This window comes from Bos indicus, chromosome 24 (assembly GCF_029378745.1).
Source record: "Bos indicus isolate NIAB-ARS_2022 breed Sahiwal x Tharparkar chromosome 24, NIAB-ARS_B.indTharparkar_mat_pri_1.0, whole genome shotgun sequence".
Classification (NCBI taxonomy): Eukaryota; Metazoa; Chordata; class Mammalia; order Artiodactyla; family Bovidae; genus Bos; species Bos indicus.
The window spans coordinates 21,281,527-21,302,650 of NC_091783.1; the positions used below are offsets into that span (position 1 = coordinate 21,281,527).

General features: G+C 44.2%; 1 protein-coding gene across 3 annotated transcripts in view; it reads right to left on the reverse strand.

The window, feature by feature from the left end:
• The window catches only part of MOCOS (molybdenum cofactor sulfurase), a 60,183-nt gene that overhangs the window by 20,346 nt on the left and 18,713 nt on the right, over positions 1-21,124 (reverse strand). For all 3 annotated transcript variants that reach the window (XM_070778741.1, XM_019986651.2, XM_019986649.2), the window contains exons 7-9: positions 15,781-15,897; positions 13,654-14,115; positions 5,021-5,183 (exon numbers count right to left, since the gene is read on the reverse strand). In XM_070778741.1, coding sequence (XP_070634842.1) covers positions 5,021-5,183; positions 13,654-14,115; positions 15,781-15,897 — 742 coding nt within the window. The remainder of the gene's footprint in view (positions 1-5,020; positions 5,184-13,653; positions 14,116-15,780; positions 15,898-21,124) is intronic.

Below are 21,124 nucleotides of genomic sequence, written 5' to 3' on the forward strand. Positions count from 1 at the left end.
GAAAGAAACCAACATCAAAAGGTTACAGATTGTGTGTTTACATTTATAGAACATCCTCAAAAAAAACTAACAGTGATAATTTTTAAAGGGTGAAAAAAAAAAAAGCCATAGTGATAGAGCTTTGACTGCCAGGTGTTAAGGACGGGGAAAAGAGAGACTAAAAAGGGATGGCATGAAGGAGTTTCCTGGGGTTTCGTTTCTTGTTTTGTATCTCGATTATGGGAGTGACTATTCAATTGTGTGCATGGGTTAAAATTCATACAGAGAACAAAAGGCCAAGAACAGCCAGGACCATTTGGAAGCATGGGGTGGAAGGACCAGCCCTATCAGTTATTGTTGTTCTTCGGTCACTCAGTCGTGTCCGACTCTTTGTGACCCCATGCACTGCAGCACGCCAGGCTTCCCTGTCCTTTACCATCTCCTGGAGCTTGCTCAAACTCGTGTCCATCAAGTTGGTGATGCCATCCAACCATCTCATCCTCTGTCATCCCCTTCTCCTCCTGCCTTCAATCTTTTCCAACATCAGGGTCTTTTCCAATGATTCGGCTTTTCCCATCAGGTCACCAAAGTATTGGAGCTTCAGCATCAGCCCTTCCAATGAATATTCAGAGCTGATTTCCTTTAGGATTGACTGGTTGGATCTCCTTGCTGTCCAAGGGACTCTCGAGTCTTCTCCAAAACCACAGTTCAAATGCATCAATTCTTGGGCACTCAGCCTTCTTTCCAGTCCAACTCTCACATCTGTACATGACTACTAGAAAAACCATAGCTGTGACTATATAGACCTTTGTCAGCAAAGTAATGTTTCTGTTTTTTAATATGCTATCTAGGTTTGTCATAGCTTTTCCTCCAAGGAGCAATCATCTTTCAATTTCATGGCTGCAGTCACCATCTGCAGTGATTTTGGAGCCCAAGAAAATAAAATTTGTCATTGTTTCCATTTTTTCTCATCGATTTGCCATGAAGTTATGGGACCAGATGCCATGATCTTAGTTTTTTGAATGTTGAGTTTTAAGCCAGTTTTTTTCACTCTCTTCTTTCACTTTCATCAAGAGGCTCTTTAGATCCTCTTTGCTTTCTGCCATTAGGGTAGTATCATCTGCATATTCGAGGTTATTGATATTTCTCCTGGCAATCTTGATTCCAGCTTGAGCTTCATCCAGTCTGGCATTTCACATGATATACTGTGCATGTACATTAAATAAGCAAAGTGACAAAATACAGCCTTGACATACTCCTTTCCCAGTTTTGAACCTGTCTATTGTTCCATGTCTGGTTCTAACTGTTGCTTCTTGACCTGCATACAGGTTTCTCAGGAGGCAGGTAAGGTGGTCTGGTATTCCCATCTCTTGAAAAATTTTCCAAAGTTTGTTGTGATTCACACAATCAAAGGCTTTAGCATAGTCAATGAAGCAGAAGTAGATTATCAGTTATTGAGATTCAGTATATACTTCTAGTAGTGACACTGGCTCATTGGTTCAAGAAAAAATAAACCACTGGAGCAGAATGGAACCCCTACAGCCAAGAAGCATGATCAATGAATATATGGAAATGGTATATATCACAAAAGTATAGCTGTAAGTTAGGAGGGAAACTGGAATATTCTGTAAATGGTAGGTGGAGTGCAGAAGAAGTGAGAGCACAGAGGAGAACACAGGGAATTTCATCTATATCTGAAATGTTTCTATTTCTTAAAAGGAGGAGGAGGAGAAAGAGGATGTGCAGAAGGGACAAAGAAGGTAGGTAACAAGAGGGGAGAGATAGGCAAGGAGGAGAAATTGAAGCAAATGTGGCCAAATGCTAAGCTTCTTAAACTTCGATGATGTAAGTATGTTCAGTTCAGTTCAGTCACTCAGTCGTGTCCAACTCTTTGTGACCCCATGAACCACAGCACGCCAGGCCTCCCTGTCCATCAATAACTCCCGGAGTTCACCCAAACCCATGTCCATTGAGTCGGTGATGCCATCCAACCATCTCATCCTCTGTCGTCCCCTTCTCCGCCTGCCCTCAATCTTGCCCAGCATCAGGGTCTTTTCAAATGAATCAACTCTTCACATCAGGTGGTCAAAGTATTGGAGTTTCAGCTTCAGCATCAGTCCTTCCAATGAATATTCAGGACTGACTTCCTTTAGGATGGACTGGTTGGATCTCCTTGCAGTCCAAGGGACTCTCAAGAGTCTTCTCCAACAACAGTTCAAAAGCATCAGTTCTTCAGCGCTCAGCTTTCTTTATAGTCCAACTCTCACATCCCATACATAACTACTTGAAAAACCATAGCTTTGACTAGACAGACCTTTGTTGGCAAAGTCTGCTTTTTAATATGCTATATAGGTTGGTCATCACTTTCCTTCCAAGGAGTAAGCATCTTTTAATTTCATGGCTGCAATCACCATCTGCACTGATTTTGGAGCCCAGAAAAATAAAGTTAGCCACTGTTTCCACTGTTTCCCCATCTATTTGCCATGAAGTAATGGGCCCAGATGCCATGATCTTAGTTTTCTGAATGTTGAGCTTTAAGCCAACTTTTTCACTCTCCTCTTTCACTTTCATCAAGAGGCTTTTTAGTTCCTTTTACTTTCTGCCATAAGGGTGGTGTCATCTGCATATCTGAGATTATTGATATTTCTCCCAGCATTCTTGATTCCAGCTTGTGCTGCTTCTAGCCCAGCGTTTCTCATGATGTACTCTGCATATAAGTTAAATAAAGCAGGGTGACAATATACAGCCTTGACATATTCCTTTTCCTATTTGGAACCAGTCTGTTGTTCCATGGCCAGTTCTAACTATTGCTTCCTGACCTGCATACACGTTTCTCAAGAGGCAGGTCAGGTAGTCTGGTATTCCCATCTCTTTCAGAATTTTCCACAGTTTATTGTGATTCACACAGTCAAAGGCTTTGGCATAGTCAATAAAGCAGAAGTAGATGTTTTTCTGGAACTCTCTTGCTTTTTCCATGATCCAGCGGATGTTGGCAATTTGACCTCTGGTTCCTCTGCCTTTTCTAAAACCAGCTTGAACATCTGGAAGTTCATGGTTCATGTACTGCTGAAGCCTGGCTTAGAAAATTTTGAGCATTACTTTGCTAGCATGTGAGATGAGTACAGTTGTGCAGTAGTTTGAGCATTCTTTGGCACTGCCTTTCTTTGGGATTGGAATGAAAACTGACCTTTTCTAGTCCTGTGGCCACTGCTGAGTTTTCCAAATTTGCTGGCATATTGAGTGCAGCACTTTCACAGCATCATCTTTCAGGATTTGAAATAGCTCAACTGGAATTCCATCATCTCCACTAGCTTTGTTCATAGTGATGCTCCCTAAGGCCCACTTGACTTCACATTCCAGGATGTCTGGCTCTAGGTGAGTGATCACACCATCGTGATTATCCGGGTCATGGAGATCTTCTTTGTATAGTTCATCTGTGTATTCTTGCCACCTCTTCTTAATATTTTCTGCTTCTGTTAGCTCCATACCATTTCTGTCCTTTATTGAGCCCATCTTTGCATGAAATGTTTCCTTGGTATCTCTGATTTTCTGGAAGAGATCTCTAGTCTTTCCCATTCTATTGTTTTCCTCTATTTCTTTACATGGATCACTGAGGAAGGCTTTCTTATCTCCTTGCTGTTCTTTGGAACTCTGAATTCAAATGGGTATATCTTTCCTTTTCTCCTTTGCTTTTCACTTCCCTTCTTTTCACAGCTATTTATAAGGCCTTCTCAGACAGCCATTTTGCTTTTTTGTATTTATTTTTCTCGGGGATGGTCTTGATTCCTTTCTCCTGTGCGATGTCACAAACCTCCATCCATAGTTCATCAGGCACTCTATCTATCAGATGCTTTAACCTCTGAGCCACCAGGGAAGCCCATCTATCAGATCTAGTCCCTTAAATCTATTTCTCACTTCCACTGTATAGTCATAAGGGATTTGATTTAGGTCATACCTGAATGGTCTAGTGGTTTTCTCCACTTTCTTCAATTTCAGTCTGAATTTGGCAATAAGGAGTTCACGATCTGAGCCACAGTCAGCTCCTGGTCTTGTTTTTGCTGACTGTATAAAGCTTCTCCATCTTTGGCTGCTAAGAATATAATCAATCTGATTTCAGTGTTGACCATCTGGTGATGTCCATGTATAGAGTCTTCTCTTATGCTGTTGGAAGAGGGTGCTATGACCAGTGTATTCTCTTGGCAGAACTCTATTAGCCTTTGCCCTGCTTCATTCTGTACTCCAAGGCCAAATTTACCTGTTACTCCAGGTGTTTGACTTCTTACTTTTGCATTCCAGTCCCCTATAATGAAATCTTTTTTGGGTGTTAGTTCTAGAAGGTCTTGTAGGTCTTCATGGAACTGTTCAACTTCAGCATTACTGGTAGGGGCATAAACTTGGATTACTGTGATATTGAATGGTTTGCCTTAGAAACGAACACAGATCATTCTGTCATTTTTGAGACTGCATCTTATTCAGATTTGTGCTGTCCAACACTGTAGCCACTACATGTATTAATTTAAATTAAATAAAATTTAAAATTTAGCTCCAGCATCCTGCACATTACACATACTCAGTAGCCACATCAGATTGATAGCTACCAAACAGCACAATGTAGATGCTGAACATTTCCATCATCATATAAGGGTCCACTGGACAGAGCTGGTCTACATTCATACATGTTAGACAGTTCATAATAAAAATCCACAAAGAAGAATTAAAGCTTGCAGAACCTATGAAGAGTGAAGGAAATAAAACTAATGTGAGTGAAAGGACAACATACAGTTTCAAAATCAACACCTCTTTACTTTCTGATTGGATGGTCAGATCTTTACCTTTTCCCAGAAATATCCTCCATACACACACAAAACAAACAAAAAAAAAAAACACAAGAGGAACAAACTTCCTACTGTCTTTTCTATACATCATTTCACTTCCTTTTGGAATATTTTAATGTTTAGTATAGGAAAAGCCATGATTTTATTTTATGAGAATAAAGCTACTCTTGACAACTACTCTGTAAAAGTGAACCCTGTTTTCAGACCTTGGGCTTTGATGACCATGATCCTCCGCTGCAGGTCAATGAAGGGCTGGATCAGGCAGAGCCGGGGCTCCTGTTTCTGACTCAGGCAAATGCCGTTGTGATTCACAACCATCCAGCTTCGGTCATACAGCAGCCCTTGACTTCCTAGAGGCCACCTGATCACCTAAAAAAAAAAGTCAGTGTATTTTAAGCCAGCATTCCTCAAAAATGATCTTCTCATTTATTGCACAGGGGCTGCACAGATGCAGATGGGCTTCAGGAATTCAGCACAGACTTTTAAAGGACGAAAGGGTGGAGGAGAAGGAAACAAAGAAGACAGGGACTTTCCTGGTGGCCCTGGTGGATTAAGAATCCACCTTGAAATGCAAGAGATGCAGGTACGATCCCTCGTGAAGGAACTAAGATCCCATGTGCCTCCAAACAGCTAAGCCCTTGCACCTCAACTACTGAACCCTCACTCTGGAGCCTTCATGCCACAACTCGAATGCCTGCGAACCACAATTACTGAGCCTGAGCACCTGCCAGGAGTACAGAGTCCATGTGTCTGTATGCTCAGTCATGTCCAACTCTTTAAGACCTCACAGACTGTAACCTGCCAGGCTCCTCTATCCATAGAATTCTCCAGGCAAGAATACTGGAGTGGCTTGACATTTCCTTCTCTGGGGGATCTTCCCGACCCAGGAATCAAATCCACATCTCTGGTGTCTCCTGCATTGGCAGGCAGATTCTTTACCACTAGTGCCACCTGGGAAGCTCATGTGCTGCAACCAAAGATGCCACATCATCCAGCAGAGAACTCGTGTGCCTCAACTAAAACCTGACACAGCCAAATAAACAAACATTTAAAAAAGAAGAAGCCAATGCAAAGGAGACTACGGGATCAAGGGACCTTCCATTTACCCTCCAGATCCAGTTTCCATCCTTGTCCACTTCAGTGTGCTTTTTGCGTGGGTAATACGTGTGCCTAGCAGGGACGCGGAGAGCAGGTCTCTGCCCACCCTGTGTTCCACTTCCCTCCCCACAGGTCTCTGCTGCTCCCACTGTCTGTGTGTCCTTCCATAGCGGTGGGTGCCTGAACAGGTATATCCCCATAATACAAACTTGTTTCTTGCACAAATGGTGGCTCCACTGAAATGGTCACTGAGCTGACCCATTTTAAGTGTATAAAATATGTATATTCCTCAATGCTTCATATTTATACAAAATTAAAATACAAATTATGCCCAGTGCCCAGATCTTGCACTTAATACCATTCTCCAACAAAAACAACCAGGACTTCTTGGAGAAACGGTTTATTCTAGCGCTGGGTCAGGAAATATACAAGATGAGCCAGGAGTACCTTGTAGTGCTGGAAAAGTAAGGAAGTGCTCAGAAAACAAAATAAGGGAGGTACATGAAAGGGGTGCAGGAGTTAACTGAAAGCATGTCCAGTGGCAAAAAAAAAAAAAAAAAAAAAAAACCCAAACATTTGAACGACAACAACAATAATAATAACATAATATTGGATTGGGCTTCCCTGGTGACTCAGATGGTAAAGAATCTGCCAGCAGTGCAGGAGACCAGGGTTCAATCCCTGGGTCGGGAAGATACCCTGGAGAAGGGAATGGCAACCCACTCCAGTATTCTCCCTTGGAGAATGATGGGCTACAGTCCATGGGGTCGCAAAGCCTCAGACACGACAGTGACTAACATATATATAGAGAGTATTGGATTATAACCTAAAATATAAACTAAATACCCATGAGTCCATACTGATATAAATAAATGATTAAATAGAAAGGTCAACTCTCTCATATAGAAGAATTCCAAATTATTAATGTAGATGGTCCCCTCTCAAGAAGGTAGAACATAACTCCTTACCCATTAAATATGGGCTATGCTTAGTCACTTCCCTCTAAAGGGCACAGTATGGGAATGGGTGGAGGGGGAACCGAACAGTGAAGAACGCTGGCAAACACTATGAGACCCAGGTTAACATCAGTAGTGATAAGCCGCAATGATACTATGTATCCTGACATGATATGATGAGAACTTTATCTCTGGGGTCCTCCTGCTGTAAAACCCCAAACCCCAGTCTAATCCCCAGAAAGACATCAGGCAAAAACAAACTGATGGATATTCTAATAAATACCTGACCAGTATTCCTTAACACAATCAAGGTTCTGAAAATAGGGAAAGTCTAAGAAACTGGTACAGCCCCAGAGGAGCCTAAGGAGACACGAGAGCTAAATGTAACGTGGTGTTCTAGATGGGATCCAGAACACAAAAAGCACATTAGGGGGAAAATAATGAAATATCAATAGTGTGAGACTAGGTCTTTGCAGTTTTGTCCACAGGTTACACCCACTGTTTTCAGCACTGCCTGCTGTTAAAGAAGGGTGTACACCACCCACTGCTTTCGAAATGGTATTATGATTAAGAGACCAACATTCTTGCACAACTGAGCAAGAATCAATTTCACCCTTCTGTTTTCCTCTGAGCACCCAAGTCAACCACCCAAAGGAGTCTGAAAACTTCCAATCCGGGGTAATGATGAAAGGGAAGAATATTTAATCGGGGGCACTTTGGGGTGAGTCCTCGAGGGAGGGACCTGGGTAAAGATGGAGGCTTCAAGGGGAGGAAGTGAAGGAGAGGAACTTCCGGCCTGGGGTGAGTGCGGCGCAGATCTCAAGGAGGAACAATGTGAAGGGAAACTGCTCCTGCAGCCCGGGGAGCCCTGTACCCAGGAAGCAGAAACGCGGTGCAGCGGGGGGTGGGGGATAGGCACTCGGAGGACTGACAAGCCTGGCGCTTACATCTCACCTCTGACAGTTATCGGCTTTGGACAACTTACCACCTTCCTGAGCCTTGGCCCTGTCATGTATTATATAAAATGAACATTTATTGTGGTTGGATTAGGTGAAAACCAAAACAGTGCATAAAATGTAAAGCAACTGAATATAACAGGTGACCCACAGATGTCAACCCCTTTACTCTGCCCTTCACTTGCCTTGTATACCAGACATCCTCTCCCACAGACCATGGCTGCTCCTGCTGGCAGAGCCATCAAGTTCAGCAATATTAGGGGCCAAGCCCAGAATCCAACACTAAGTCACTCTTTCTTTCGGAAAATGTGTTTTGAATTACAAATAACTTTTTAGAAGACAATCTATTATTGGGTGGCATTTCTCCATGGATCTCTCATTTCTGCATGTCTGGCAGTGGCACCCCACTCCAGTCCTCTTGCCTGGAAAATCCCATGGGCGTAGGAGCCTGGTGGGCTGCAGTCCACGGGGTTGCTAAGAGTCGGGCACGACTGAGCGACTTCACTTTCACTTTTCACTTTCATGCACTGGAGAAGGAAATGGCAACCCACTCCAGTGTTCTTGCCTGGAGAATCCCAGGGACGGGGGAGCCTGGTGGGCTGCCGTCTATGGAGTCACACAGAGTCGGACACGACTGAAGTGACTTAGCAGCAGCAGCAGCAGCTTTAACAAGCAGAAGCACCAACTGTCCTCTGTTCCAGACTCTCCTGTCAAGGATGTCTGTATACTGAACAGCTCTACAACCCTCTGGAGTAGAGGGCAAGTTTGCTCACAGCCCAGTATCACAAACGTATCAGCTCCTCCCTGATTGAGGACTACACAGCTTGACTGGCATCCTATTATGAAAGAGGTTTCCTGAGTTAGGGGGCTTCCAAATATGAACAGAGCATCCACCTGGACCCCTCTGGACCCTTTCTTTGGACTTGGGGGGAAAGAAAAGCAATACAAACATGAAGCTCTTGCTACCTGAAGGCTGTTAGTAACAGCCTTTTCTCTCTGACTCAGGAATCTCATCTTCCCCTGTCCCCCAGCATGCGAGATCCTAAAGCTGCATCCCCCGCTTTGGAAATGCAGAGTCTTCACCTCTGGACCACCAGGGAAGCCCCATGGAATCTCATGTCTCTTGTCAGCATCCAAGACACTGATGCAGGCTGGGTTGTGAGCTTGCTAGGAGGCCAAAGTCTCAGGCCCATTGCTGTTCCTTACACCCACTTGTTGGAACATGTCTATCATTTTCTATCCTTTGATTTCCCACCTAAACATTGAGTTTACTGGCTTCTGCCTTCCTTCTTCCTCTTTGTCTAGGGCAAGCTTTCAGCCACCATGTCTGTGTTGGCATGCGAAGGGTAAGCTTTTCAGCTGTTGCAGCTGGGGGCTGGGTTACGGAAGGATTTGAGCAAATAAGTATTCACTGAGGGCAATGGGGGCAGAAGGCAATGGCACCCCACTCCAGTACTCTTGCCTGGAAAATCCCATGGACGGAGGAGCCTGGTAGGCTGCAGTCCATGGGGTTGCCGCAAGTCAGACACGACTGAACGACTTCACTTTCACTTTTCACTTTCATGCATTGGAGAAGGAAATGGCAACCCACTCCAGTGTTCTTGCCTGGAGAATCCCAGAGACGGGGGAGCCTGGTGGGCTGCTGTCTATGGGGTCGCACAGAGTCAGACACGACTGAAGCGACTTGCAGCAGCAGCAGCAGAGGGCAAGGGGAGCTAGGTTTCTCACAGGATTTACAAGTGCAGGGGAAGGCTAAATAAACCCTGTAGTGTTGGATTGGAATTGGAGATATCAGTGTGAAATCATGGCTATGAATGGATAGACAGATAAATGATAGGTAGACAGACAGAGAGAGAGATAGATGTGTGTGTGTGTGTGTGTGTGTGTGTGTGTGTTGTAAAGTTATCTGTTTCCCTCCTGAGACACTGCCCTCCATGAGGAAAGGAAGCATTTCCATTTTGTTCATCACTGCACACAGGTACAGGCCCAGCAGGTGGCAAGTACTCAGTGTATAGTTTCTGAATGAGCAGACAGACGGAAGACTTTTAGCAAAATATGAAACCTTACTGAATCTCAGTGTCTTCATCTGTAAAATGGGTCACTGATTCCTGCTGTGTTTCTGCAGCACGGCTATTCTACAGGACATGACTCATCTGAGAAAACAGTGTCCTGACACTCCTCACCTGCCTGCATTCAAGAGTGGAAAAGAACTTGCTTGTTCGTGGTCTCAGACTGGAGGACAGTCTCCTTCAGCATGGAATATCCAATGAGGAGCTAGGGAGCCTGTGATCCCAGAGGCTAAGGAGGTTGGGACTTCACCTGGGACTTGGGACACACACATATCATAGAAAGACAGTCTCATAGGAAGTTCGGCCACTGCAGGAGGGGTCAGGACCAGTTGGCCAACCAAGGCAAGCACTCCCATCTCCCAGGTAGGGTGACTGCCAGGCCAGCTTGTTTGCAGACATTATGTAGTTCACCTACACAGGGAGAGCTAAGAAGATAGGCTCAGGACAGTGTGGACCCAAGGAGTCAGTAGACCTGGGTTCAAATCCTTTCCCTATCATTTATTAGGGGGTCATAACCTAGGCAGAGTGCTTAACCTCAATAACCCCAAGGCTCCATATCTATACAATAGAGATGATATTATCTAGCACCTCATATTATCGTTTTGATGATCAAATGAACCAAAGTATGTAAAACGCTTCTGCATAAAAGTTACATTCATAACTATCAACAGTAACTAGGCAGTCACAACCAGAAACAGGGTCCCCTCAGGGATTCCCGTAAGCAGAATCATGGTCAAAAGTTAGCTCAAACCAAGAAAGGCAGAATGAGGACTTCTCTGGTGGAGCAGTGGATAAGAACCTGCTACCAGAGGAAGATAAACTTTCAAACTCATTCTATGAGGCCACCATCACCCTAATACCAAAACCTGACAAAGATCCCACAAAAAAAGAAAACTACAGGCCAATATCACTGATGAACATAGATGCAAAAATCCTTAACAAAATTTTAGCAATCAGAATCCAAGAACACATTAAAAAAATCATACACCATGACCAAGTGGGCTTTATCCCAGGGATGCAAGGATTCTTCAATATCCGCAAATCAATCAATGTAATACACCACATTAACAAATTGAAAAATAAAAACAATATGATTATCTCAATAGATTCAGAGAAAGCCTTTGACAAAATTCAACACCCATTTATGATAAAAACTCTCCAGAAAGCAGGAATAGAAGGAGCATACCTCAACATAATAAAAGCTATATATGACAAACCCACAGCAAACATTATCCTCAATGGTGAAAAATTGAAAGCATTTCCTCTAAAGTCAGGAACAAGACAAGGGTGCCCACTTTCACCATTACTATTCAACATAGTTTTGGAAGTTTTGGCCACAGCAATCAGAGCAGAAAAAGAAATAAAAGGAATCCAAATAGGAAAAGAAGAAGTAAAACTCTCACTGTTTGCAGATGACATGATCCTTTTCATAGAAAACTCTAAAGACTCCACCAGAAAATTACCAGAACTAATCAATGACTACAGTAAAGTTGCAGGATATAAAATCAACACACAGAAATCCCTTGCATTCCTATACACTAATAATGAGAAAACAGAAAGAGAAATTAAGGAAACAATTCCATTCACCATTGCAACGGAAAGTATAAAATACTTAGGAATATATCTACCTAAAGAAACTAAAGACCTATATATAGAAAACTATAAAACACTGGTGAAAGAAATCAAAGAGGACACTAATAGATGGAGAAATATACCATGTTCATGGATTGGAAGAATCAATATAGTGAAAATGAGTATACTACCCAAAGCAATTTATAGATTCAATGCAATCCCTATCAAGCTACCAACGGTATTCTTCACAGAGCTAGAACAAATAATTTCACAATTTGTATGGAAATACAAAAAACCTCGAATAACCAAAGCTATCTTGAGAAAGAAGAATGGAACTGGAGGAATCAACCTACCTGACCTCAGGCTCTACTACAAAGCCACAGTCATCAAGACAGCATGGTATTGGCACCAAGACAGAAATATTGATCAATGGAACAAAATAGAAAGCCCAGAGATAAATCCACGCACATATGGACACCTTATCTTTGACAAAGGAGGCAAGAATATACAATGGATTAAAGACAATCTCTTTAACAAGTGGTGCTGGGAAAACTGGTCAACCACTTGTAAAAGAATGAAACTAGAACACTTTCTAACACCATACACAAAAATAAACTCAAAATGGATTAAAGATCTAAACATAAGATCAGAAACTATAAAACTCCTAGAGGAGAACATAGGCAAAACACTCTCTGACATACATCACAGCAGGATCTCTATGACCCACGTCCCAGAATATTGGAAATAAAAGCAAAAATAAACAAATGGGACCTAATTAAACTTAAAAGCTTCTGCACAACAAAGGAAACTATTAGCAAGGTGAAAAGACAGCCTTCAGAATGGGAGAAAATAATGGTAAATGAAGCTACTGACAAACAACTAATCTCAAAAATATACAAGCAACTCCTACAGCTCAATTCCAGAAAAATAAAATGACCCAATCAAAAAATGAGCCAAATAACTAAATAGACATTTCTCCAAAGAAGACATACAGATGGCTAACAAACACATGAAAAGATGCTCAACATCACTCATTATCAGAGAAATGCAAATCAAAACCACTATGGGGTACCATTTCATGCCAGTCAGAATGGCTGCGATCCAAAAGTCTACAAGCAATAAATGCTGGAGAGGGTGTGGAGAAAAGGTAACCCTCTTACACTGTTGGTGGGAATGCAGACTAGTACGGCCACTATGGAGAACAGTGTGGAGATTCCTTAAAAAACTGGAAATAGAACTGTCTTATGATCCAGCAATCCCACTGCTGGGCATACACACTGAGGAAACCAGAATTGAAAGAGACACGTGTACCCCAATGTTCATCGCAGCACTGTTTATAATAGCCAGGACATGGAAGCAACCTAGATGCCCATCAGCAAATGAATGGATAAGAAAGCTGTGGTACATATACACAATGGAGTATTACTCAGCCATTAAAAAGAATACATTTGAATCAGTCCTAATGAGATGGATGAAACTGGAGCCTATTATACAGAGTGAAGTAAGCCAGAAAGAAAAACACCAATACAGTATACTAATACATATATATGGAATTTAGAAAGATGATAACAATAACCCTGTATACGAGACAGCAAAAGAGACACTGATGTATAGAACAGTCTTTTGGACTCTGTGGGAGAGGGAGAGGGTGGGATGATTTGGGAGAATGGCATTGAAATACGTATAATATCATATATAGAACGAGTCGCCAGTCCAGGTTCGATGCACGATACTGGATGCTTGGGGCTGGTGCACTGGGACGACCCAGAGGGATGGTATGGGGAGGGAGGAGGGAGGAGGGTTCAGGATGGGGAACACATGTATACCTGTGGCAGATTCATTTCGATGTTTGGCAAAACCAATACAATACTGTAAAGTTTAAAAATAAAATTTAAAAAAATATATTCAAGATCCAAAAAAAAAAAGAACCTGCTACCAACCTGGGGGACACGGGTCCGAGAAAATCCCACATGCTGCAAAGCCACTGAACCCATGGGTCACAACTACTCAGTCTGTGCTCCAGAGCCTGGGAACTATAACCACTGAGCTTGGGTGCTGCAGGTACTGAAGGTTTGATTTTCTGCATGCTTCCCTTCACTTCCTGAACTTTTTTTCTTTGCTTTATCAAAAAATATTAAAAAATAAACACAAAAGAAGCAATCTCTTTAGCTGCCACTGAAACCCTTACCTCAAACGCTGCACAGGACTTGATTGGGTAGAGGAAAAGGTTGGTGATGACGTGTGACCTGAGGTCCCCATCTGGGACATCAGCAGCTTTCTCTGAAGTGGTCTGCTGGGTTCCAGTGGCCTCCAGCAGGGGCGGACACAGACCCTCTGCGTCCACAGCGGTGGGTGAGTTGTTCCAAACCCCGGAGTGTGGGGAAGTGTCTTCCTGAGGTGAGGAGCTACCTCTGGCGCGGGCGGCAGGCACGGCGTTCTGAGCCTCGCTGTCTTCTGGTGGGGCTCCAGCCTCCCCCGGGGTGGCCAGAGGGAGAGGCTGGCCATGAGACGAGTGCAGTCGGGTTGCTATGATGAACCTGAGGAAGGCCTGGGCATCCTCAAGCGTAGACATGTATCCAAAAGAAATCCTCACAGAGCCCGTCGGCTGCCCGTCTATGAGGTCCACATCGTCTCCGCAGACATGACCAGCCTAGGAGAAAGAAACAAGTCAGCCAGAGAGAATATGCCTCACGGATGGACCAGAAACCATTCTGTAAAACAACGTTTATTGATAATAGAAGATAAAATGCACCCAGGAAAACAGAACTGCAACACTAAGAAGAGCTGCGTGCCTCAGGCATAGTTCCGCAAACCCAGGGCCCTGACTCCCTCTCCGGCCACCACGTGGCTCACTGTGGATGGGGACCTATACCAATCCCAAGGGGCCATTAAAACGTTTAAAAGACACAACACTGTAAATCAACTATAGTTCAATATAAATAAATAAAATTTTTTTTTTAAGTTTAAAAGCAATTGTTCACATAAAGCATTAACCAGAGCCATATACACAATGCTGACCCACAGGGGCATCAATACAGACCGGAGTTTCAGAAGCACAGATGGGTCAGCTCCTTGGCCTACCCAGGGCTGAAGGGGGAGGAAAGCTTACTGGCCATGCCTTTTAGACTCTCTCAGGATCGAAGGGAGGCCTGTATCCTTTGCAGCTGCCTTTTGACAAAAGGGCAAAACAGAGATGCTGCCCCAAGGAACGACTGGCCCAAGCCCATAATGAAAGCCAAAGGCAGTACTAAGTGCCTGGCCGGGAAGTGGGGAAAGAAAAGCAAGAAGTCCCCAAGCCTCTCCAAGCCCCGCTGCCTGGTATTGATCACTGCTCCAGCGGCCTACCTCCCCAGAGCTGAACCCAAGTCAGATATCCAAAGAGATGGATCCATGGCATTCCTCAGGTTCAATATTATATCTGGAATTCCATTCATTTGTGTTCTAAGACTCCCTGTCACTTTTTAAGCAGAACACAGTTCATTGTTGGTTGGGATCTAATATATTCATTATTTAGTGGCAGCCAAAAGAAACAATTTATAAACTATTCTGATATAAATAAGGCTTTTTGCCACTCAAACTAGTCTTATGAAATGGTTCAAAATAAAACGTACCTTGAAGTGACAAACCACACCTCAGGGAAGTGGCAGGAAGGGTGAAAGAAAGTCAAGTCACTCAGTCTTGTCCGACTCTTTGCAACCCTGTGGACTGTAGCCTACCAGGCTCCTCCGTCCATGGGATTCTCCAGGCAAGAACACTGGAGTGGGTTGCCAATTCCTTCTCCAGGGGGTCTTCCTGAACCAGGGATTGAACCGGGGTCTCCCACATTGGAGGTAGACACTTTAACCTCTGAGCCACCAGGGAAGCCATGGCAGGAAGGGTGGGGACCTGAGAAATGCAGAAGCCCGCTGGAAAAGTTCCTCTCCTCACTCTGCCAAAGGATGAGCGACTTCTTAGCTTGCAGATTTCACTCTGGCAGGACTAAACGAGTTAAGGACCCTCTGCATGTATGAGCACATTTTCACATTGGCTTGTCCTCTGTTAAAAGTCATCTTCTGAATTAAAAAAAAAAAAAAGTCCTCTACTGCCTTTAAATTTTTGCCCTCAAACTAAAAAACGCCTGGCATAGAGTCACTATCTTGAAGCATTTGCTAATTTTGTTGACCCTTTTTTCTTTGCACGTTCACAGGGTGGGCTCAGAGAAATGAACCCCGAAGACCAGCCCCCACTCCAGACACGGATCCAGCCTCTGGTCAAGATGAGGCATTAGCATTGGGTCTTGCTGGCCAGCGTTCGGGCCAGAGGGTCCAGTACCAACCTGAAGATGCTTCTTCACCATCTCATCACTTATCCCCAGGTGCCTCTGGCAGGCCCCAGTGTTACAGAAGCAGCCGGTTCGCACATGGATGTTGTGAAGGCTGGCCATTTTATCCACCTATGGGTTTAATATGACACAGAACTAGGGTTAGGAGTGTCCAGTTTTACTCTGACTGCCTGGACTGAAAAGAGTTTCAGGTTCCATATTTGGGTCTCTCTTTCCTAACAGTAAAATTAAAATATGAGCTTGGAATTTTTCTCTAAAGTGCTATGATCCATCATGGGTTTACTAAATACATTTTATAAAATATTACTGATAATTAAAGCTTATCCAGTTGGGTAATTCCAGTTGAGCTATTTCAAATCCTGAAAGATGATGCTGTGAAAGTGCTGTACTCAATATGCCAGCAAATTTGGAAAACTCAGCAGTGGCCACAGGACTGGAAAAGGTCAGTTTTCATTCCAATCCCAAAGAAAGGCAATGCCAAAGAATGCTCAAACTACTGCACAATTGCACTCATCTCACACACTAGTAAAGTAATGCTTAACATTCTCCAAGCCAGGCTTCAGCAATATGTGAACCGTGAACTTCCTGATGTTCAAGATGGTTTTAGAAAAGGCAGAGGAACCAGAGATCAAATTGCCAACATCCACTGGATCATGGAAAAAGCAAGAGAGTTCCAGAAAAACATCTACTTCTGCTTTCTTGACTATGCCAAAGCCTTTGACTGTGTGGATCACAATAAACTGTGGAAAATTCTGAAAGAGATGGGAATACTAGACCACCTGACCTGCCTCTTGAGAAACCTATATGCAGATCAGGAAGCAACAGTTAGAACTGGCCATGGAACAACAGACTGGTTCCAAATAGGAAAAGGAGTATGTCAAGGCTGTATATTGTCACCCTGCTTATTTAACTTATATGCAGAGTACATCATGAGAAACGCTGGGCTAGAAGCAGCACAAGCTGGAATTAAGATTGCCGGGAGAAATATCAATAATTTCAGATATGCAGATGACACCACCCTTATGGCAGAAAGTAAAAAGGAACTAAAAAGCCTCTTGATGAAAGTGAAAGTGGAGAGTGAAAAAGTTGGCTTAAAGCTCAACATTCAGAAAACGAAGATCATGGCATCTGGTCCCATCACTTTATGGCAAATAGATGGGGAAACTGGAAACACTGTCAGACTTTATTTTTCTGGGCTCCAAAATCACTGCAGATGGTGACTGCAGCCATGAAATTAAAAGACGCTTACTCCTTGGAAGGAAAGTTATGACCAACCTAGATAGCATATTGAAAAGCAGAGATATTACTTTACCAACAAAGGTCCATCTAGTCAAGGCTATGGTTGTTCCAGTGGTCATGTATGGATGTGAGAGTTGGACTGTGAAGAAAGCTGAGCACCGAAGAATTGATGTTTTTGAACCGTGGTGTTGAAAAAGACTCGTGAGAGTCCCTTGGACTGCAAGGAGATCCAATCAGTCCATCCTAAAGGAGACCAATCCTGGATGTTCATTGGAAGGACTGATGCTGAGGCTGAAACTCCAATACTTTGGCCACCTCATGCGAAGAGTTAACTCATTGGAAAAGACTCTGATGCTGGGAGGGATTGGGGGCAGGAGGAGAAGGGGAAGACAGAGGATGAGATGGCTGGATGACATCACCCTTGATGCACATGAGTTTGGGTGAACTCCGGGAGTTGGTGATGGACAAGGAGGCCTGGCGTGCTGCGATTCATGGGGTCGCAAAGAGTTGGACACGACTGAGTGACTGAACTGAATTGAGTTGGGTAATAGATATATGCCTGCGAAAAGTGAAAAATATTACACCAAATTCCAAGTTGAGAGCTCACATTTAAAATCATCTGGTTTCTTAAATGAGCTGAAAATCTGTATAGACATTTTTCCAAAGAAGACATACAAATGCCAACAGGTGCATGAACACATGCTCAACATCACTAGTCATTAGGCAAATGTAAGTTAAAACTAAAATAAGATACCACCTCTCAAATATCTAGTATGTAGCATGTAATGTCACACCTGTTAGAAAGGCTATCATCAGAAAGACAACAAATAATAAGAGTTGGGGAGAACATGGAGAAAAGGGAACGCTGGTTCACTGTTGGTGGGAATGCGCACAGCAACTACGGAAAACTGTACAGGAATCCTTCAAAAATTTAAAGTAGAACGAATTGCTGCATTTACCTGAAGGAAATGAAATCATTCTCTTGAAAAGAGATCTATACTCCCACGTTTACTGCTGACATGAAAACAATTTAAGCATCCATCAAAGGATTAATGGATAAAGAAAATGTGATGTATATAAACAAAACAGTGAAATATTGTTCAGCTATAAAAAAAGGGAATCCTGCCGTTTGTGACAAGGATGGATCTTGAGGGCTTTTGCTCAGTCATAATGAAATACACTAAGACGTAAGTCAGACAAAGACAAATACTGTGTGCTCACACACATGGAATCAAATAAAAATTCTGAGAACAGATCGGTGGTTGCCAGGGGCAAGGGAGGGTAGGGTGTGGTGAAAGTGATCAAAAGATACAAACTTGTACAGATAAATAAGTCCTGGGGTTATAACATACAGCATGGTGACTATAGTTAACAATAGCGTATTATATACTTGAAAGTTGCTTAGAGAGTAAATCTTAAAAGTTGTCATCACAAGAAAAAAAATTTTATAACCATGTGTGGTGACAGATGTTAACTAAACTTGTAGAAATCATTTCCCAACGCATACATATATAGAATTACCGTGTTGTACACCTAAAACTAATACAATGTTATACATCAATTTGATCTCACGTGTTAAAAAAAGAATTTTAAGGAATTAATTTTTGAAAAAGAAGACCCCACAGGTTTCAAGTGAAATTCACAAGAATAAAATCTGAGTGTGGCTGGGACGTGGGGCAGCTCCTCAGTGTCCTTAGGCAAGACAGACCAGGACCATGTGCCCCGATCCCAGAGCAGGCCTCAGCAGAGCTACCACTCGTAGGAGCCCCGCCTCGGCTCCCAGCCCAGACTACAAACATTACTGTGTTGACACCGCATGCTACTGATTTGCTTTTCATAATATCCTAGACTTTGGGTTCAATCACAGAACTGCAATTCAATCCAGAAGTTCCAAGTCTTTTTCCTCTCCTCTGGAAGCTGGACAGGTGATTCTTGCTCACAAGGCTCAAAGGTGAGCTGGCACGAGGGATGTTTGTGCCAGTTCCTCTGTTTGTGGGTCCAGGGTTCCATGCCCCCAAAGGCCTGGGGGCCCAGTGAGGGTCCTTAACCCTGGTGACTCAGGCTAAACTCAGGGAAGTCCTCTAATTGCATTTGAGGAAACAAACACAACTGCCCGGCTGGGGAAGGCTTGGAGACTTTTCTTCCTGGGAAGAACATGCAGGGTGACCAGAGACCTGCGTCTGCAGACACAGGTCACCACGCACAGGTCCGCCTGGCCGCCCTACAGGGCGGGCACAACAGCAGTGCCTCCCACATGCCTTTGCGGAGACCACACTGTCGGCATTTTAGCCATCGCTCCGGGACTGTCATAGTGTGAAGAAGCCATTTCTGCTGATGAAACCCAGGGATTCCCTGCTCTCTGTGGTGAGGCCTGGCGACCCCACTGGGTCTGGCCAACTCCACCTCCAGGGTCAGGTGACCTCCACTCAAGGGACAGCCCCTAGGAAAGCTCCTCCCTCCCCGACCCCAGCTCCCGCCAAGCTGAATTATAAGTCCCCTACGCTCACCCCTCTCCCAGACACAGTGCATATGCACTATTCCAGCTGCCACAGCCACAAAATGAGCCACCCAGACACCATGGCATAAAACAACAACCATTGAATTGTGCTCATGGCTACAGGGGCTCAGATATTCAGAAGGGCCCAGAGATGGCTGATCTCATTTGGCAAGACTAGAAGGCTGGGAGTGACATGCCTGGGGTTAGAATTCCCTTGAGGTTCAGTTTCTCAAAGACAGGTCTGGCCTCGCTCAAACCAGGACAGTCACCAACATGCTTGCTTCTGGCTTCCTCACAGCATGGCTGCTCAGGGTATACCTCCTTACACAGTAACCTGAGGCTCCGAAAGCGGATGCCCCAGGAAGCAATGCTGACGCTGCATGGGCTTTTCTGGCCTAGCCTCCAAAGCCAAGCGGTGTCACCTTTGGGGGCATGCTGTTGAATGTGAGTGAGTCACAGACCCGCCAAGGCTCAAGGGGAAAAGACAAGGACCCCACCCAGAAAAGTATGTGGGTGGAAGAGGCTGTTTTGGCCACAGTTGCCCTCCATTCTACTTTCTCATCACAACTTCATCTTTTCTCACCCTGAGACCTTTGGAATCCCACAGAGGCTTGGCCAGTGCCCAGCCGGGTGAAGGAGCTGGCTGCTGGAACAGGATGAGAGCTATATTCCCAGTACAATGGGGCACTTGCTTCATGCCAGCCCGACACTAAGGAGCTATATATTGTATCTCATTCAATCCTCATGACAAACTGTCATCAGGGTACATTCTTACCTCATTTCACAGAGACTTGGGGAGCTTACATTACCTCACCCAAGCTCAGAGAGCCAGTACAAGGCAGCCTGAATCTGAACCCACCCACTTAAAAACTGGGTAGACTGACTTCCACCAGAGGGGAAAATGAAATGAGGAGGTGCTTGTGTTTGTTCAGTTGCTCAGTCACGTCTGACTCTCTGCGACCCTATGAACTGCAGCACACCAGGCTTCCCTGTCCATTACCAACTCCCAGAGCTTGCCCAAACTCATGTCCATGAGTCACTGATGTCACCCAATGAGGCACCACTGAAATGAGGAGGCCTGGATATCAAAAACAGGTACCCAAAAGCTTTTCACAGGAGGTGCAATTCCTTCACAAATCCCCTGAAAAAGAGACAGCCAGACCCAGCCATGATGCCGTGTAATGTTTCCAAAGACCCTCTGAATCTCTGTGGAATTCCCACACGTGACAAAGACCAGGCAAACCCAGGATTCTCCTGAGCTGACACAGCTGGCCATGCCCCAGCTAAGACCCCCCCTCATGGGATGAGCTTCCTCTATAGACGCACAAGGGAGAAACCCCTGTGTGAGACCTCAGGGAATGAGAGTCCCAGTGAAGTCAGGTAGACACCAAGATGGGCAGCTCCCTCTTCTTGGGGAAATCTTACTCTTTGCTTCTCTGGGCAAATGGGTGATTCTTTCACCATTCTGCCTGGAACCGATTCCCTGCCCCAACCCAAGTACAAAGGCTCCTCTATGTCCCCTGCCTCTTGTTTGCAGAAAAACTGAAATCTCCCAGGCCTCCAAGAGTCACAAAAGAGTAGGCTCAGTCAGTCAATGAGTAG